We start from the raw sequence: 20,785 nt of genomic DNA, 5'->3' as shown, positions 1-20,785 counted from the left end.
GTACAGAGTTTTAATTGTGGATTATTACTATTATTTACAAATTATCACACGTTTCTTAACCTTTCTCGGTCTAAAATAATTATAAATTATATTTATAATGAAATGAAATGGCCATTAAAAGGCAAACTCTATGTAGAAAGAAAGGGCTGGCAACGCAGCCGCCACGCAACGCAGCCGCCACGCAACGCAGCCGCCACGCAACGCAGCCGTCACGCGCTGCTGACGTTCGGGGGCTTACACTCCTAATGTTTTATATTTCTTTTAACTGTTTAACCGATAGCATTAACGATTAAACGGTTCCACTCAATCAATACAACGGTTTGTATGATATCTTACGAAAACGCTTTTGGTTTGCTTTCCTACGAACCTTTTCAAAATAAACTTCCGTCTTCACAAGAAACAACTTGGTTAGGTTTAGGAAAAGATCGTTGTTTGGGTTAAAATATCTCCGGAAGTGGCGTTACTTGAGTACAGACATGACAAATAGATCAACTTTGACTTCTGGTTTCACATGGGACATGAACAGCGGTCTCCTTGGTGACATTTTTATATTTTATGACGCACCCATACACCCCGACCTCTTCCCTGCGCTGCGTTTGTCGCTCTTTATACTTCCTCGTTCGCGATTACATGAAAGACCGAATATCAAATAATAAAATTCATAATGTTATTGAATATCATTCTGTTATCGTGGCCAACCATTATTGTGTTGAACGATAATGTGTTATTTTGAAATCAGTCAAAATGCTACCGTACCTATTTACTTGTTACTCACTCTTTCACCGACTGTAAAGAATCACTTCATCACTATAGCTGTTGCACTCTCCACCTTTATCTATGCAGCGCAGACAGCCCCCTAATGTGAGGTTCAACAGAGGGAGTTTTTGGGGGGAGAGTAGGTAGGAAACCACTGACTTGAAGCAGAATATATAATAACTGCTGGAATGCTTTGAACTTCACACACTGATCATTTATTATCAGCATCTGAGGATGGATATTTTTCTATTTTTTTTCTTCTCGGTTCAGAGAAGCAGCTGGATTCAAACATTTCTTGGTGAAGCTTTGAAGAAAAGCTTTAAACATTTGGAACCTTTCTATCCCCCGTAGACTGCCAGCATTTAAAAGTTACAAAAACATATCTTCCATATATATTATCAGCCGTTCTCGTTCCGAAGAGCGTCAAATACTGACGTATACTGCCCCTTTTAGTGCTTCTATGAGACGCACTGGTTTTTCTATTAACATTTACAATGTAAATCCATCCACAGCAACAGGAAACGCTCAGGGGAGGTGCTGTGGTGACGTGGTTTAAAGAGCAAAGGAGACACACAGAGCGGGAGGGAGGGGTCCAACAAACACAGGGCTAGAGCTGGGTTTCCACCAAAATTTCCAGGGACTAGGAACTACTTTTCAAGGAACTAAAAGGTTCCTTCAGCCCACTCTTGTCTGTGTTTCGGGCAATTAGTGGGCTGATGTATGAAAAGGCAACATGACATTTGACGAGGGCTGCTGGTGGTCACGGCAGTAAACACACTCTGCACCCTGACGTTCACTGTGTCGCCTTCTTTCCACATATTCAATACAACTTGTTCATCTAGCAAAACATTCAAACCCAAGACGACACTTCTTAGAGATATTCTGCACTACAGTCTTCTCCCTGTAATTCATCCTGACACGTCTGCTATCTGATCTCCACTTCAACTCCGACATGGATCAGAGTAAAGAAACTCGATATCAGAGGGGGCGATCTAATACTTCACAGTCCACTTCATAACCTCAACAAGCCCTCAGACATCCACTCAAGACACAAGACGCTCAAAGGTGGGTGGGGGGGGGCGGTTACCAGCGTTATGAGCCGTGTGGCCATGATTGTTTTTGGCGTGCACGTTCCCCCCCGAGGAAGCACGCAGCCTAAAGGCCCCATGCTTCCGCATCTGACATTTCTCGGTTGTTTCTGTGTGATGTTGCTCCGGAGCGGTGCTTGGCTGTATGGGGGGGGCAGCAGTATGGGGTCACATGTATGATACGTATTATTAATAACACAATATATCTGTCTCTTGGAAATGCCAACATATGATGCCAGGAAAAGGGCAAGTGGATGTGGAGGGGGGGTGCATGGTAAGATCAGAGGATGTTCATGTGCTGACTGTCTCACATGTGTGGTCGTGTGACGGATTAACTTCAGAGCCAGAAAGTAGAATTCACCGCTACATGACTTGTTTGGAACCGGAGCTCTTCAAAGGATTGCAAACATGCCGTTATGTAAACTACAGACAGGCTTCAGGGCAAATGGATCTGGACTGTAGTACACTGTAGTATACTGTAGTGTACTGTAGTACACTGTAGTATACTGTAGTACACTGTAGTACAAAGACAGATTGCCATGATCCTTGGTACAAAGGCAAAAAGTGTGTGTGTGTGACACTGTACATTTAATAACACAAGATATCTTTACTACTAATTTCTTCTCTACTTCGATCGATCGCCAAACAGCTGATCTGCTCTGAGAGCAGTTGTCTGTTGTCCGCTCACTCACAACGCACACAATACATCACGCTACTCTTCTACCAACATAACATGTGGATACCTGACGGTACCGTGGGTCAACTGTTTGAGACGCAGTAAACTCACTATTGGGTTGCAACCTATTTTTCCCCTGATAAAGCAACATTGTGACCAACAGATCTCTGTAGACATGGCAGGACGAGAGCTTAACGGGAGGTGCCATGTTACGCCCCACCCTCCGGCAGTCCTTATTGGGGCGAACAACACTCCCAACACTGACCCAAACCAACCACAGAAGACATCTTTTAACAAACGTTATTCCATAGGATTTATTAACAAAGAAATATGAACAAGACAATACAAAAATCATAGGCCGAGAGGCAGCAGAAGCAGCAGTCCCCACACCAGAAGCCTCTCCCTTCTGCTGCTGGCACTGGAGCTTTTCAAGCACTTCCCTTCCCAACCTCGTTGAGCAAATGCAGCACACCTGGGCAGAGATACCGGAGCCGTAACACCATTGATTTACATCATGAGATGTTCAAGCTCCAATGACTGTGAATGAATGTCACGCAACACGTGTCAATTTCTGCTCCAGTCTTTTCAAAATAAAACTACTTAGTTAGCTTTAAGAAAAGATCGGGGTTTGGGTTAAAATAACTCCAAAAAAGCTGTAACTTAACTACGGAAGTTATGTGACGAATAAATCAACGTTGACTTCTGGTTTCACACGGGACACCAACAGAAGTTTCCCGGGTGAAAGTCCTGTGTTTTTGACCCACCCATCCACCCCGACCTCCTCCCGACACAGCGTTTCACGCTCTTTATATTTCCCGGTTCACAATACGTGGATTACATACGAACTGATTCCATGCTGACCATCACGAAAAAAAATGCGAAATTCGTATCTATGTACACAAATCAATACATTTAATTGTGTGACTATTTCACGAACTGCTGAGGGACTGGACTGTATAATATACCATCACAAAGTGTTCAAGGAACGCCATTCACTGTTTTTAGGCATCAAAATTTGTTGCACTTTGAAAGGTCATTGGCAACCGAGGTCAAAGTTGAAATAATTTGAACATTGAGAGCAGCGTTTGGTGCAATTTCGAGCGGTGCGCAACCACGCCAAGGGTAGTGCCTCCACCTAGTCTGGCGACACCGCTCTCCCCATAGATAAAACAATGGCGGCTTAAGACTGCTACGGGGCAGAATGTAAAGTGTATTTTAAAAATAATTTAATCAACACCTGACATTTTAGTATTGTTATTTAGTGTTGTAGCCTTCGTTATGGGATATCTTTAATGTGAAGAGGCGAATGGAGGCAGAGTGAAATACCACCTTCCATCATTTTAAACATTGAACAGATTCTCCTCAGCAGACAGGAGAGCAGACGTCTCAACAACCAGCACCAGCACAGACAGAAACCAAAAAAACAGAAAACGTGAAAATGAACCCATTTCCTTTTTGGCCTGGATTTCACAGCATAGCTGAGTAACCGGGTCTTCTGAGGAAACACACAACCTCCTTTGAGGTGAAAGCACTGTGACAGTGCCGTGCATCATGGGAGCCAGCAGGCACACAGCGAAGCATGAAAGAGGTAAAGACAGAGCCACTCAGCCGGTACAGAGAGCCTGCACAGAGCTGGGAGTCTGATTCCAGGACTCACAGGTCCTCCCTGCATCTTCTGGGTTTGATGATCACAATCAGGACCCGGGTGAACGACAGTTCACAGAGACGCAGTGACGGACAGGATGTGATGTCATTTATTCAATGCTTATCGGTGTGTACTATAATGGGCTGGCCTCAGATACCAAATAGTGTGTTTATGGCAGCTATCAGCAGAGAGCTGTTACCTGGTTACTGCTGATTCATGCAGCCAACCGATGGGTCGTCTGTCATTACTCTTTATTGCATGTCTGCAACCAGCTGTCTACAGTTGAAGGGACAGTATTTGTCCTCTTACCTGTAGGGCTATTTTGGTGTGAGTTGCATGACATGAGTTATAGTGGAACTAGACGACACTCGACTTGTGGTGCTCAAAACGCCCCAAAAAAATACATTTGAAAAACTCAACAGCGATGTCTCTTTCCAGAAATCATGATCTGATTACTCAAGATAATCCACAGACCTTGTTGTGAGCAGCTTCATGTAGGAACTATTTACTTTCTATCGAACTACACCGCTCGCCGATGGCCAAAAACCAACATGCCAATGGCCAAAAATTAAGAAGGCAACAGTCAAAATGCCGAACTCAAGGCTTCCAAACGGCAGTCCACAAACCAATGAGTCACGTCATGGTGACTACGTTCTCTTATTATATACAGTATGGATGGCAACGGCCAAAAAAACAAGAAGGCGACAGCCAAAAACCAAGATGGCGACGGCCAAAGACCAAGATGGCAACGGCCAAAAAACCAAGAAGGCAACAGGCGAGGTTTCTCCTTTTAACTGGTGACTACAGTAATGACTCCATCATCACCTAAACTAAGGATGTCATTGACAGTTACAGACCTCACAGTGCACCGTTTTCACGCACTTTTGCATAATTGAACCAAAATAAAATCCACTCGTCTCTTATTTCGTCTCTGCCTGACTGGCACACACTAACAGTCTACCTTGTCCTCGATCCAGTGATGCTGAAAACCGAATCAGACTAACAGGGAGGGAGGACCGGGACCCCGGAGGACAGAAAAACCACCGGAGAGGGAGAAATTCAGCTCCGAGCAGAGACCAAGCGACGGCATAAAAGACACTTCAAAAACTCCTCCGAGAAGCCTTTGATATGCAAAGAGACAATCTTTGAGATGACTGTCCTGACAGGCTGTCATTGTGCGCCAGAAACAAAGAAGTGGCACTTGTCAGAAAAAAAAAAGAAAAAGAAAAAAAGCATTCCTCTGAATCCGAACGCACGGCTACATCAAATACTGTGAGCTCCTGACAGGCCCGCGGTGAAGGCTGCACATCTCCTCATATATATATACACAAGAGGTAACGCAGAGTTCACTGTTAGTTCACTGCTGCAGGAGATGAAACAACAAAAATAAGCTGCGGCTCTGCACATTTGTCACAAGCTGAGACAAATTTCACAGTGAGCACGAGGGGCTGGGAAATATTGCTTCATCGTTTTATATTGTAGATATTATAGTACACAGTACTGAGTTACAGTATGCAGTGTTTGTATTTAAGACACCCGTCTCCGAATCGCGCCCCTTCTCTCGAATCGCACCGCCACACTACCAGAATGCATTGCACGGCTGCTTACATAGACAATGAATGGGAAGCATGGAAAGGACGGATCCTGTGGACATGATCAGGGTTGTAACGATTCATCTACTACATCAATGTATCGATTAATATTCCTACGATCCAACTACATCAATAGGTAATTGGCAAGTTGTCCTAAATGGGGGACGTATATATCGATATAAAATCGATTTGCAAGGTAAATAATCTATTGGGGTACTAAGAATTTGCACCCTTTGCCAGGGTAGTGGCGTAGAGGGAGACGAGCACCGGTCTGCATATGCAGAGGAGCCGTTCTGCAGGGCGTTAAGTGACGAGGTGTTATCAATCCACTTGACGAGACCGGCTTCACCCACAGGTGCACATTCGAGTAAACTGAATTGGATTTTGGACTGTTGGTTGAACAAAAAAAATAACTATTTGGCTCTGGTAAAATGATGGATGGGCATTTTTTTAACTGATTAATTTAATCAATAATGAAAGTAATTATTAGTTGTAGTCCTAGTAAAATTGAATATCATCTGCATAGAAAGCTATTATCTCCCCAAAGGGGGTTTAAGTACAAGGCATGACAGAACCCAGAAATAAACCACAAGCCAGAGTTGCAGGACGAGGACGACACATAGTTTTACTGTAACTTCCAGTGGTGGCTCAGTGCCAAAAACACTCTTTAAACGCTTAGCTTCTCCAATATGAACCAACATTTGCCTTTATGTGCAAAGAGCTAGTTAGATATGGTTTGGGATGTCACATCCTTTATGAGCTGGTCTCTCACTTCCTCCATAAAGAAGAAAAACTCAAGCCGGCGCTGCTTTCTCTTAAAATCAAACCACCTCAGACAAAAAAAAACACCCAACATGTCAGCACGATGCCTCCGGGGGGGCGGACAGGAACGCAGACAAATGAATGAAGAAGGAGAGGATGGGGAGGATGTTTTTAATGGGCCACACAATCAGAAGCTCGTCATCCTTGCAAACAGGCGATGCGTTACCACAGTAACACAGTCTCTCCACAGAAAGCCACTCATTCCCAAGAAAACAAAATAAAAAAAGACAAAACAACAAACAGGCGACACAACTGAGAAGATCCCATGCACTGCGAAAAAGAAATGTCCATCTTAAGAAACCACTTGCAGCGAGGCTTAAAGTCTATCTGCAGGCTCAGATTATTTCTGTTTGACAAACAGCTAACACGTCCTGTTAGACGTGTGATTTTAACACCATATGTCCTCCTAGAAAATGCAGGTTATTTACGGCCACGTTAGCATAAAAATAACAGTTTAAATCTTCAACTGCAGAACAGGTTTGCTGTTAAGTCAGACGTTTTCTTCACAGTGTGATAAAGTGCACACAACTCAATGACTTGAATCACGAGCAGCCGCGGGACTTACGTTCTGCTTCCCCACGATGTTGTCGAAGGGAAGCTCCGGGCTCCAGGACGCTTCGTTGAAGGTGGTGCTGCTGGCCCGGCGGTCGGACGAAGTGGCCGACTCCTTCATGATGTCCTCCGGCAGGCTGAGCATGCTCTCCTCCGGCTGCTTGATGAGGTACGTCTCGATGTTGTGGCGGCGGAGGAAGTCGTTGCGGTCCTTCCCGTGGCCCTCCTCCACCTCGTAGTCGCCGTTCAAACAGTCCAGAGCCGCTTTGGAGATGTGAATCCTCCTGTGAACGGTGACGGGAAGAGTCCAGTCAGATTTATTTAACAAGGAAATGCAACAACGTAGCGCAACAACGTAGCGCAACAACGTAGCGCAACAACGTAGCGCAACAACGTAACGCAACAACGTAGCGTAAAGAGAGTCCAGTTCGATTTATTTGGGCATATTTAAAGTGTTTGGTGACTAGGGGCTGACTGACACACGGCTCTGACACTTTATCACCTTTTAAAGTTAAAGTTAACATCCCATTGGAGTGCTGTTTGTGTCCACCTGATACGCAACAGCATAACACAACAGCATAACGCAACAATATAATGCAACAACGTAACACAACAATATAACGCAACAAAATAACAACGTAACGCAACAACGCAATGTAACAATGTAGCGTTACAACATAACTTAACATAACTTAACATAACTTAACATAACTTAACATAACTTAACAACGTCGTGCAGCAACGTCGCGCAGCAAGGTAACGCAACAAGGTAACGCAACAAGGTAACGCAACAAGGTAACGCAACAACGTAGTGTAAAGAGAGTCCAGTTGGACTAGGGGCTGACACACAGCTCTGACAAATGATCACCTTTTAAAGTTAAAGTTAACATCCCATTGGAAACATCTTCAGCCAGAGAGGAGCAACTTATCAGTGAGATGTGCAGGTGTGAATGAAATCCTGCACAGTGTCAGGTGGTCCAGTATGTTCCAGCACTTATTGGAGGGCCCATGTCGGATGAGATGGGCCCCTCCACGTTATGCAACTGGAGCTCAGTATAGAGGCCACAGGTCTGGGTTACAGTGTGGCTCAACAGCAGATGCTGGCAGGATATTTAAAACCAGCAGTTATAGAGAACTAATCCCAGCCCGTGTCCCGAGGCCAAACAGCCACATCAGAGTGAAAACGCAGATATCATTTGGCAGAAAGACACTTCAAACTGATGACAGCAAAATATCCACATCACTGTGTATTAAACTCCAAAAAAACACCCATTTACTTCCACATTCCCAAAGGAAATGTTTATTCCACAAAGCTCAGACTTCTGTGATAACACTAAAGTGGACTGGTTCTTGTTTGGACTGCAAAAATGTGTATTTTTGTAAAAGAGAGGCAGAATTTAAAGCCATGACCTCTGTTACAAAACCAGCTTCTTTACTGGGAAACAAATACAAATGTAACAAAAAACATACACAAAGTATAAAAAATAACAGCTCTGAAACTAAAACCTTTAAGTATGGTTAATATGTAACCCAGTCGCCAGAAAAAGATTTTGGCATTGGAAGTTTCTGCAAACCACGGGATATGTTGAACGTCGACGTTAATGTAACAACGTAATGCAACAAAGCAACAACGTAATGCAACAGCGTAACGCAACAGCTTGTTTTAATGCAACAATGTAACAACGTAACGCAATAATGTAACCACGTAATGCAACAATGCAACTCAACAATGTAACAACGTAACGCAATAATGTAACCACGTAATGCAACAATGCAACAATATAACAATGCAACAATATAACAACGTAACGCAGCAATGTAACAATGTAACAGCATAATGCAACAATGTAACGCAACAACGTAACACTGTAACGCAACAAAGTAACGCTGTAACGCAACAAAGCAACGTAAAAATATAACATAACATCATAACGGAACAAAATAACGTTAAAATATAACGGAACAGCATAACGGAACAGCATAACGTAACAGCATAACATAACAGCATAACGTAACAACATAACGTAACAACATAACATAACAGCATAACGTTAAAAGCGTAACTACCGTAAATAAATAACAACCACCCTCAGCAGACCTTCTTATATAACATAACAAGCGTAAAGTCAACGTTTACAATTGGTTTCACTCAGGTAAAGGTTCTGTGTGTGTTTGTTTGACCCGTCCACCAACCCTCCCACTGTCACTCACTGGACTTTCTCACTTGTTATACTCATTATTATACCACATAACTCTCAATAACGATCACTTGAAACACTTCGTCACTTGCTCTAACTGAATGCAAAAACGTGTCTCTGTTTCCTGTCCGTCTCCACAACCAACAACCAACAATCAAATCAAAGACAAAATCCACCCAGAATGCTTCTACTGGGTTTACTCACCCTGGGATCCCTCCAGACTCCAGCTTGTTGGCGATGTCCACGTCCCAGGACCAGACGTCGAACTGCCACTTCCTGAGTCCCAACACGCCGCACAGCACGGAGCCCGAGTGGATCCCGATACGCATGTCGATGTCGTGTTTCGTACGTGACCTCACATATCTGGAAGAAAGAAAAAAGGGTAACCATCAGAAGGGATGCAGTAGTCGCTCTAACAGCAAATATATCGTTTTTACTACGGCTGTCATGTTGTTGATGTTTTAACGCCACTAATTTCTTTAATGTATTAAAGCAACTTGTGATTTTTAGGTTGTAGGTTTAAAGCTAGAGTGAAGATACTGATATCATATGAAACTAGAAAAACCTAAAGAATCCATCGGTACCAACCATGTCATACTAGCTTGTCGCGAAGGAGGGTAAATAATGCTTGGAGGGAAAATCTGTCACGGTCATTTTCAAGGGGTCCCTTGACCTCTGACCTCCAGATATGTGAATGAATATGGGTTCAAGGGGACAAGAAGACAAGAAGACTGACCCACCAACCCTTCCATTAACAGCCGACCCACTCTACCTGAGCTACAGCTTCATTATAATTCATAATAAATTAGTGATAAATGGTATAAAACATGCAAAGACACTGGTGTGGTCCTTTAAATTGAATACTACTAATAATAGGGTTTTATATTGTAATTAAAATGAATCTTTAAATTGATAAAAGTAATGATGAAAATAAATATTTAATGATGAGCATGTATATTTTAGTACAATATGAAAAATGTATATATTTATTTTTTTCCTTTCAGCAGCATTCTGTCTGAACTATGTCAGGGTGACTTTGGGTCACTGTGCACAATACAGTCTGTGTGCATTAATTCAGCATATCAATATACATGAAATCGACCTTCTGCAAAACAGAGATAACGCTGATGGACAAACAGTGTTCATAAATTTACCAAGAAATAAGCAACAATACATTTCACGCATATCAAAAAAAAGAGGCGGAAAACATTCTCAGCAGACTCTTCACACGTTAGTACGTCTGTTTCTCATTTCATACTTTATTATCTCTGAACACAATAAAAACAGGACAAACTGAGGCTGATAAGGAGATTGTGAGGAGAAAAACACCTCCCGGCCTCATTTCATGCTTCATAACAGCAGTGATGAATGTTGAGGTGAAAGGCATCCTGGGCGATTGTGACAGGTGCTTAAAGTCAGTCGACTGCTTAACGACACACCCCGGGGGCTGGAAATTAACTCAGACAAACTGCAGTTAGTCACGACGATGACGACGACGATGATGATGATGATGATGATGATACTTTATTGACTCTGCGGGGAAGTTCGTCACCTCCCTGTGGAGGTCAGAGGTCAGCACTATGGCCACCAGAGCTCATCACAGTGACACCCATCTTACAAGCATCGACTACTACTAGAACGTCACTTATATTTACTCATAAGAAGCAACGCAGTCACCAGAAAACATGTCGGCATTATACGAATGTCGACGACATTCAACGTATCCATGGTTTGCAACAACGTGGTTTGAGTTAAGATAATGCAGCGTAACGTGACAGCGTAACGTGACAGCGTGGCGTGACAGCGTGGCGTGACAGCGTGGCGTGACAACGTGGCGTGACAGCGTGGCGTGACAGCGTGACAGCGTGGCGTGACAGCGTGGCGTGACAGCGTGGCGTGACAGCGTGGCGTGACAGCGTGGCGCGACAGCGAACAAAATCCGATGATTTGAGTTGAGGGTTAAAAAGTGGATTTGCTGTGCTGTTTAGAGTTTCCTGTGTTGAGGTTTAGTCCTTCACTCTGCTGTCATTATTGCGTGACATTATTTCATAATTCATATGACTCTTGTGTGACACTTATTATGTGTTTGTACATGCGGGCTAATAGCTGCCTTTGTACCAATTTAATAACCCAAATTTACTGGATGACCTCTTGTTTCTTTTTCTAATTTTGTATTCTTTTGATGATGATGATGTTCACAAGAGGTGAGCTAATTAAGAGCCAACAAAGATGTCTAGTGCCTCGTTCATCCACACCACCGATGCATATCAAGATGCGACGTTCCTCTTAAATCCTGGAGGTCAAACATGAGTACGGAGCAGGTGAGACATGCTGTCCTGTACTGTTGTTTGTTATTGAGTGATATGGATATGGAGCAGTCCGTTTCAGGATTAAAGCTCCCGTACGTTTAGAGTTTCAGAGTTGGGACTGTGAAAGCTCAGCGCAGGCCACACCTTCAATTATTAACTTTAAGCCTTAATATAATCATAACGGGTGAGTTATATAAAGATTCACCCCCAGTACATGAATGGAGAAATTAGCTGTAGAGACCAAAACCTTTTTTATACCAGGCTGTAAACATGTTTATTTCTGCCGTAAAGTTGGGTATTTGAACATGGAGGTGTATGGGGATTAGGGGCGGGAATAAAATCGATTATTATGATAAAAACGTTATCGAATGGCGGTAACGTGGCGGTCACAGCCGGCCATTGCTCTCGTCTCCGTGGTCAAATGGGCCGACGCTACGACTGTAGAGCACCCAGATACTGACATTTATGTTCTCTGCATTGAAACGACCCCGATGGAGCTGACCATGGATGGATAAAGAGAACGGAGCTGACGGGAGAGCTAGAGACCACCTTGGAGAAGTTAGAGGAAGTAGTAACTACGTCTGGTTTTCAAAATAAGGTGTTAACAAAGGGAACTGTATATACAAAATACATCTATGGAAATAAGATTGATTGGATTATATTCACCAGAAGTATAAAACATTACATGTCCCTTATAAATTAAAAAGAAAATACCACTAATCTGTGAGGGAAATGTCTTTATTCTTTGATTTTTGGGTTGTTGGATAATAAATAATTCCTGACAATGACTGATATGTTTGACTTCAGGACATCTCTGACTACATACATTTTTACTGGATTAATTTAGATATTTTCCAAAGTAAAAGTTCCTAGAAGTGTAGGATTCAGCTTTTTCCCCATGGTCTAGTGTTAAAAAAGTTAACAGAAATCACAATAAATGTTTTCTTCTTAGCAATATTTAATCACATTTAGGCACCATTTAAAGTCAAATCAGCGACCAGTAGTTCCTATTTGTAGTGTACTCGTGGATTGGAGTCAGAGTCCACATAGATTAGATGAACAGCATAATTCCATTTTTGACATGAACCTCACCAGCTGCAGACACTGGGTTTAATGAGAACTAACTATAACTGTGTGTCTGCAGCATTCACGGATCTGTTACTCAAAGCGTCCACTCTGGTCTGTATTTCACCAACACGGCTTCTTGTACTGCTGTGACAGAGTGCTACTGTCAGTGTGAGCACCTGCAGACCTTTGTATTTTTAGCTCCTTTAATTAACGTTTGGACACACGAGAAGAAGGCAACATGGACCGAGCTGCACTTTTTGCAGCACAAAGTGGTCGCCTGTAAGCAGCTCACCATATTGACTTAATAGTATACTGTACAAATCTCACAGCTTATCCATCACTAATCCCTCTTTTTCCTCTAAACATGAGGCCTACGCTCCTCCCTCGCTGTCACGCTGAAAGTGATGCAACGGTGGACAAACGGCGACTAAGAAGATAATCAAAATGAAAAAAGGCCTCGGGCTTTAAGAGCACAAACGCCGGGGTCAGTGAGCCTTTGCAGGAGGAACTGCCGGCTGACTGTGTGCTTTATTTCTGCAGCACACATCCCTCTCCTACATGCACTGAAGATTACAGTCAGATATGTGTCATGATTCATGAGCTTGTGAGATGTGTAAATCCCTGTTGTGTCATTTTCTAAAATATGATACCATCACTGAGAGTATTTTGTCTTCCTGTCTCAGCGATGCACGGATGTGTGATGTGTTTTTGAACCTCGGTGATTTTATGTATTATTTGCGACTGATATTCTGCAGAAAACACAGCCGGCAGCTGAATTCTTGCAAATGCAAATATTGCAGAGGAAGCTGCTTTCAGATCACAGACCTAGCGTACCGAGTGCTGTGAGAAAATGAGATAAAAGAAATGTACGGATAAAAGCACTGCTGTCCGACACCTCGGGAGGAGAGGGGGGGAGGAGACTTTTTCTTTTTAAAGCCGATTCCTTCAAAGTTGCAGCGAAACAGCACCGTCGTTCTGCTTCTCTGATTCAACACATTTACAGGAAAGAGCTGCACAAGTTCAATAATGTCGTATCTAGAATAATTGGAGATGTGAAAGTTAACGCGATAATAACGCGTTAACGCAAATTCGTTTTAATGCCACTAATTCCTTTAACGCAACTTGCATATTTAGGTTGTAGAGGCTCGGTTTTAAAGCTAGAGTGAAGATACTGGTATCATATGAAACTACAAAACCTGATGAATCCATCGGTACCAACCATGTCAGACTAGCTTGTAGTGAAGGAGGTTAAATAACGCTTCAAAGTTAGGCTAAATTTTGGCGAGGAAAAACTATCATGTCCATTTTCAAAGGGGTCCCTTGACCTCTGACCTCCAGATCAGTGAATGTAAATGGGTTCTATGGGTACCCACGAGTCTCCCCTTTACAGACATGCCCACTTTATGATAATCACATGCAGTTTGGGGCAAGTCATAGTCAAGTCAGCACACTGACACACTGACAGCTGTTGTTGCCTGTTGGGCTGCAGTTCACCATGTTATGATTGGAGCATATTGTTTTATGCTAAATGCAGTACCTGTGAGGGTTTCTGGACAATATCTGTCATTGTTTTGTGTTGCTAATTGATTTACAATAATAAATATATACATACATTTGCATAAAGCAGCATATTTGTCCACTCTCTCCACGGCTTGTTTAGGACTCCAGACCTGAGTTGGGACTTGAGTCACAGACTTGAGACTTATTTGTGACTTGCAAAACAATGACTTGGTCCGACCTCTGGTAGCCTTTACCCAGTGAAATGTCACCATGTCAGTGAATTTAAACTACTGCTTTCAATCTGAGGATACAGTATATATAGATGTACACATTACATGGGATTTATTGTTGTTTTTGTTTTTTTTACCGTGGTGTCGAATTTGGTATCGAGAATCGTGGAAATTCACTGGTATGGGTATCGGCTACTAGATTTCTGGTATCGTGACATCCCTAATAGGTATAGATGTATGCAAATAAATCATGACCTGGATGTAAAGTCAGGGGATGACTTAAGTTATTTAGTGAGGGACCAGATTTGATGGGAACTCATCCAACAATCGTTTCCGTATTTCAGTTTGAGCTTGCGGTGTGAAGTGTTGGAGTCTCCGTCCCTAACGGTTACAGTTACAGGTGATGACAACCACACCAAACAGCATGATGGAAGCAGACGGTACCTGATGGTTTTGATCATGCTGAGGCCCATCTCCACACAGCAGTGGGCGTGGTCCTGTCTGGGCTCAGGTAGACCGGACACACAGTAGTAACAGTCCCCCAGGATCTTTATTCGTAGACAGTGGTTCTCCTGCAACACACCAGTCACATCAGTTCAAAGCAACACTCACAACATACAATACATTTCATTAACCTTAATACAACACAATATACCAATATACAGTACGTTATTGAAAATAGAATTTCCATGTCATGCTGGTTCTGCATTAACTGTGAAATCCTGACTGGCCGAGCATGACGGTCTGAAACGCTCTTCAATCTAATATCAGACAAACATACAGTCCCACAGAGTGAATGCTGAATCAATTATTCGCTCTGTTGTTTTCAATGAAATATTAATCCGGCTACTGGAGTTTCTCTTTATTTAGCTTTCATGAGCGTTGGCAGGCCTGAGAGGCTGTCGCAGACGGGATGAGCTCAGAGAAAAGATGCAGCCGAGCCGCGTCACCGTCGGGTTTTAGAGGGATTTAGAGACTTGTTTTTTTCTGTAAGACATGGAGCGTAGAAAGCAAATGTTTAAATCTGATCAGGAGCTGTGAGGAAGATGTCATCAAACTGGGGTAAGAACTTTAAAACACAGCGCTCCCCTCTCCGTCCTAAGCCCCTCCCACCAGACGAGCGTGGCCGTATGCACGTTCAACGGCGAGCTCTGAAACCAACGTGAAGTTCTCTGCAAATCCGAAACTGTGACTGCGTTTATTGTCGACCCTCTTCGCAGTGCCGGCAGTTGTTGCCAACGCTGGAATAGCAACTTTTCAGCCACTGGGGAGGTGCAGAAGTCTAGTTTTCTCTCAGAACACTTGAATTACAATATGCTGAAAGGTTATTATGGAATTTATGCCCCAAAACAATGCCTACCCACCCCTGCTTAAAACTTAAATCTAATCTTACATTTTAAGGCAAGACACTGCAGGCAAATATGTTTTTCATGCACGGGTATTTTTTAAGATTTTGTGCTATTTTGCTTCCATAACACATCTTCTTTCAGACTAGTGGAAAGACAACATCCAAAATATCCAACACAGTCTCACAGCAGTTTGTGAAATAGTCACGACATTGAATCCATTTGATTTGTGTACATAGACACAGAACAGATAGACAGATAGAACAAATCCAGCATGTCGTAACTTTAAAGTGATACTAAAATACTGATTACGGGCAGTTGAATATCCTGAAAAACTACAGTTTCCTGGAAAATGCACAAATTAAAATCACTTGAACTTAAATAACAATCCTGTATTTCTTTGCCGATTCTGTCAAATCAAACTGCCCATCTCTCCGTAACCGACAGCCGTGTGGATTATGCTGCAGGAGTAGTTTTAAAGGTCTATGAATGCTCTAATATTGTTTTTTTGGAATCAGTAAGTGACCTGTGTGAAGTATTCAATGCTGAAAACACAAAACAGAGCACTTAGAGAAGTGATAATGTACATGCATCTGGAGGTTAACAGCTAAAATCACTTACGTGTGCGAGGCGGTCGAAGCGTGCAAAGAGTTCATTCAACATTCGCACCAGCTCCTGCGCTGACAGCGTCGTGGAGAGGTTAGTGAAGCCTTTAACATCTGCGAAAAGAATGCTGAATAAAATACGGAAATGTCACTTTCATATCCAGATCAGTTCTTTTAACACCATCCAAATACTTGTAATAATATGTAATGCTACTGAAACATGTAACCTGGATAAGTCAGGTCCTGTTTTCACTGTACAGTCTGAGATGAAGATATGTGAAAACACAAAGTCCAGTGATGATAAACATGACCAGCTGTGACCTCAGGTCACAAATGAGAAGCTTCTCTGACAAAACTACAGTAGTATCAGTTAGAAATGTTGGTGTCTATCAAGTTCTACTGTGACTGAAGCTGCAACTGGAGCTGTCATGGTGAAGGAATTTCCCCTGCGGTGACAATGATTGGCTCAACAGCGCAATATGCAAAAAAAAACAATTTATCCTGATTTTAGTGCTATATAAATAAGTTTTATTGTTCGGCATTAAATATTATATATATTGTTGCTTTTTAAATGACAAAGATGACGGTTTTAAAACAAAATTAAATACTTGTTTATTGTTAAATGCAAGACACAGAAGGGCAATGAGGCACAGCGTTGTTTTAGGTGTGCGTCTGGTTGCTGTGATACGAAATATCGTTGCTATGATACGGACTATCGTTGCTATGATACAGACTATCGTTGCTATGATACATAATATCGTTGCTATGATACAGAATATCGTTACTATGATACAGCATATTGTTGCTATGATACAGAATATCGTTACTATGATACAGAATATCATTGCTATGATACAGAATATCGTTGCTATGATACATAATATCGTTGCTATGATACAGAATATCGTTACTATGATACAGCATATTGTTGCTATGATACAGAATATCGTTACTATGATACAGAATATCATTGCTATGATACAGAATATCGTTGCTATGATACAGAATATCATTGCTATGATACAGAATATCGTTACTATGATACAGAATATCATTGCTATGATACAGAATATCGTTACTATGATACAGAATATCGTTGCTATGATACAGAATATCGTTGCTATGATACAGAGATTACAGCAGTTGGATTTAAGTAAAAAAAAAAAAAAGTTAAATGATCATGTGTAAATGAATGGGAAATATGAAATATGCAGAACATTAGAACATAATTTAGGAATAAAGCTTCTCGACAGTTTGGCTCATCACAGCAGAAAAAGGTACAGCAGGTGAAACTAATGAAGAAAACATCACAACCCAACTGGTGGCCTCACCTGACATTCTCATAGCGGTGGATGTAGATTCTGTGAAACTGGTGCTGGAGGTGTTCGTCCTCTACATTTGTCATGTCGTTGATCATTTCCAAAACTACAAAACGTGGCAGGACTGATAACACCAGTCTCTCCTGTGGGGGAGAAGAAAAAAAGATCACATCAGTGCTCTGAAGCAACAGAAAAGACGGATAATAATCACATGTTTGGATATAATGAAAAGGACACCTGCACTGACTTCTTATGAAGTCATTTTTGTTGATTGCTGACTCTTTTTTGGCCGAAAAGAATCAGCCACTGAGGTCCAATATTAATCAGCTTGTTTCATGAAGGTTCTAGTGTAGGTTTAACAACCACAGCTCAAGGTGTTCTACTGTTTCACGGGGTGTCCCTCAGGCGTCAGTATTGGGTCCACTGTTATTTATCATTTACCTCCTTCCCCTTGGCACCATCCTCCGTCATCACGATGTCCACTTTCACTGCTATGACGACGACACACAGGTCTACATTTCAACAAAACCCACCGCTGCCCTGCCACCCACCTCCCTCGCCACCTGCCTTCAGGACATCAGGAGCTGGATGAGAAGGAACTTTTTAAAGCTCAATGGCAATAAAACCCTGCTCATCGTCTCCAAAAACAACCTCTTCATTGATGGCTTCTCCATCAAGCGCCTTGGGGTCACCCTAGACAGCACCCTCTCCTTTGCACCCCACATAAAAAATGTCACCCGGACTGCTTTCTTCCACCTCCGCAACATCTCCAGACTCCGCCCATCCCTGTCTCATCCCAGCACAGAAATATTGGTCTTTGTAAGGTGCCCTTCGGTGTCTTGAAAGGCGCCACCAAATAAAATGTATTGCTATTAATATTATTATTGGAAACAAGTTTTATTGCACTGGCAGGTTGTTTCACTTCTTAAAAGAAAACAATATTTTGACAGTACAATATTAGATTTATAATATACAAACAACAATTATGCTTGAGATCTTTTGCAGCAACTTTGAGTTTGTAAGTTTAAAAACGTGACATATGTACATTTCCTAAGAGTTAAGTGTTCTACAGTGAATAAACAGATTAAGAGCAAAGAGGAATTAAAAGGGAGTCAAAAAAATGGGAGTATTAAAGAGGCAAACACGAGTAAAAGAATCTTGTGAAAACAAATTACATAAAGGCCTGTCTGTGAGAAATGATTTAAACGATGACTCTGCCAGCCTAAGCTCCTCCAGCAGCATCCCTCCAAAGCCTCCAGGCCCGCAGGAACCAACGACACAAACAACCACATTTGTCTCATGTTTTTTTTTTTGTAATGACGCACTGTCCACTTGGCAAAAGCAGAAACAGATTTGGAGTGGGAGCCGTGCAGCGTCCCCTCGCTAGTTTTTGTCCTCGGGGATCTGCACAAGCAAACTGTCTCCATCAGATACTGAATACATTCAAACCAAGACTCAAGTTATTCAATCTCACAACGCATCGGCTATCGGTCTGACGACCAGTTAGCCTCTGGGGGCAACAGACAATATTCCTGGGGTTCAGGTTTAGCCAGAAGATATCCTCGCCGAGACTTCCTCTTCTGTGCTCTCGTCATTGTTTACAGTCCGAATAGCAACTTGAGTTGGAGTTGAGAGACGACGTCTACGACTGGATGGTTTCATGTTTCAATGCAGATTGATTGAAATCGATTTTTTTAACGCCAGAATTGATATATTTGCTTCATTTGAGTCTATGTGGAGGTAGAAGGAAGTTACGGCTTTTATTGTTGTAGTCTGAGTAACGTGACGTCATATCCGTTCCGTATTCGTCAACCACAACAAACCGCAGCGAGCCGAGACGACAAAACAGAAAACGTCGGAGGGTCAGCGTGGATACGACCTGCAACCTCACATGTTAAATCCAGCATGGTAAACACTACACATCCAGTAAAGGATGGAAACACTTTGGGTTTCACACATTGCCGGAAAAGCAGAGCTAGACATCACGGCTAAAGCTGCATGCTAACTCTGTCACGGACAGGAAATGTTATCGTATCGTGGCAACGGGGCGGTCGAGCCGGCCGTCGCTCTCGTCTCCGTGGTCAAATGGGCCGACGCTACGACTGTAGAGCACCCAGATACTGACATTTATGTTCTCTGCATTCAAACGGCCCCGATGGAGCTGACCATGGATGGATAAAGAGAACGGAGCTGACAGGAGAGCTAGAGACCACCTTGGAGAAGTTAGAGGAAGTAGTAACTATGTCTGGTTTTCAAAATAAGTTGTTAACAAAGGGAACTGTATATACAAAATACATCTATGGAAATAAGATTGATGGATTATATTCACCAGAAGTATAAAATATTATATGTCCCTTATAAACTAAAAAGAAAATACCACTAATCTGTGAGGGAAATGTCTTTATTCTTTGATTTCTGGGTTGCTGGATAATAAATAATTCCTGACAATGACTGATATATTTGACTTCAGGACATCTCTGACTACATACATGCTGAAAATCAAACATTTTTACTGGATTCATTTAGATATTCTCCAAAGTTTTAGTCCTTAGAAGTGTATGATTCAACTTTTCCCCTTCATGGTCTAGCGTTAAAAAAGTTAACAAAAATCGCAATAAATCGTAATATCGAATCGCCACACATATCAAAACAGCACCCAAGTATCATGATAGTATCGAATCAGGTGATAGCACCTTGAATATATGAACATAATATGATGTTGTTTTTGTCCTGTTAGGTTTGTTATGCAGACTCTCCAGTAAAAAAATAAACCTCCTGTGAACTCTGTGAAGCTGCCTGGCGCCATCTGAGAGCTCTGAAGAGCCTCTTCAGACCTCCAGCGTCCTCTCTGCTCCATTCACTCTCTACTGAAACACACACACACATCCATCTTCATTCATTATTGTCACACCGAATGAAAAACAATCATCGCTGCCTTCGGTCTCACACACACACACACACACAGGAAACCGGTCTGAACTGCCAGTCCGTTCTCATGAAAAGGCGTATAAATGCCACAATAACGCGCAAGGCTTTTAGCGTGCAATAATGACACCTTTCTTTATTTCCGTGCGGTATT

At 42.3% G+C, this 20,785-nt stretch overlaps 1 protein-coding gene across 2 annotated transcripts in view; it reads right to left on the bottom strand.

The window, feature by feature from the left end:
• adcy8 (adenylate cyclase 8 (brain)) overlaps nucleotides 1–20,785 on the bottom strand; it is a 91,749-nt gene that overhangs the window by 32,124 nt on the left and 38,840 nt on the right. For both annotated transcript variants that reach the window (XM_074650011.1, XM_074650012.1), the window contains exons 3-7: nucleotides 17,719–17,849; nucleotides 16,404–16,515; nucleotides 14,881–15,008; nucleotides 9,534–9,692; nucleotides 7,145–7,415 (exon numbers count right to left, since the gene is read on the bottom strand). In XM_074650011.1, coding sequence (XP_074506112.1) covers nucleotides 7,145–7,415; nucleotides 9,534–9,692; nucleotides 14,881–15,008; nucleotides 16,404–16,515; nucleotides 17,719–17,849 — 801 coding nt within the window. The remainder of the gene's footprint in view (nucleotides 1–7,144; nucleotides 7,416–9,533; nucleotides 9,693–14,880; nucleotides 15,009–16,403; nucleotides 16,516–17,718; nucleotides 17,850–20,785) is intronic.

The sequence above is a fragment of the Sebastes fasciatus genome, chromosome 11 (genome assembly GCF_043250625.1).
Source record: "Sebastes fasciatus isolate fSebFas1 chromosome 11, fSebFas1.pri, whole genome shotgun sequence".
Taxonomy (NCBI): Eukaryota; Metazoa; Chordata; class Actinopteri; order Perciformes; family Sebastidae; genus Sebastes; species Sebastes fasciatus.
Note: the sequence above shows the minus strand (reverse complement) of the source record. Positions and strands in the feature narration are given on the sequence as shown.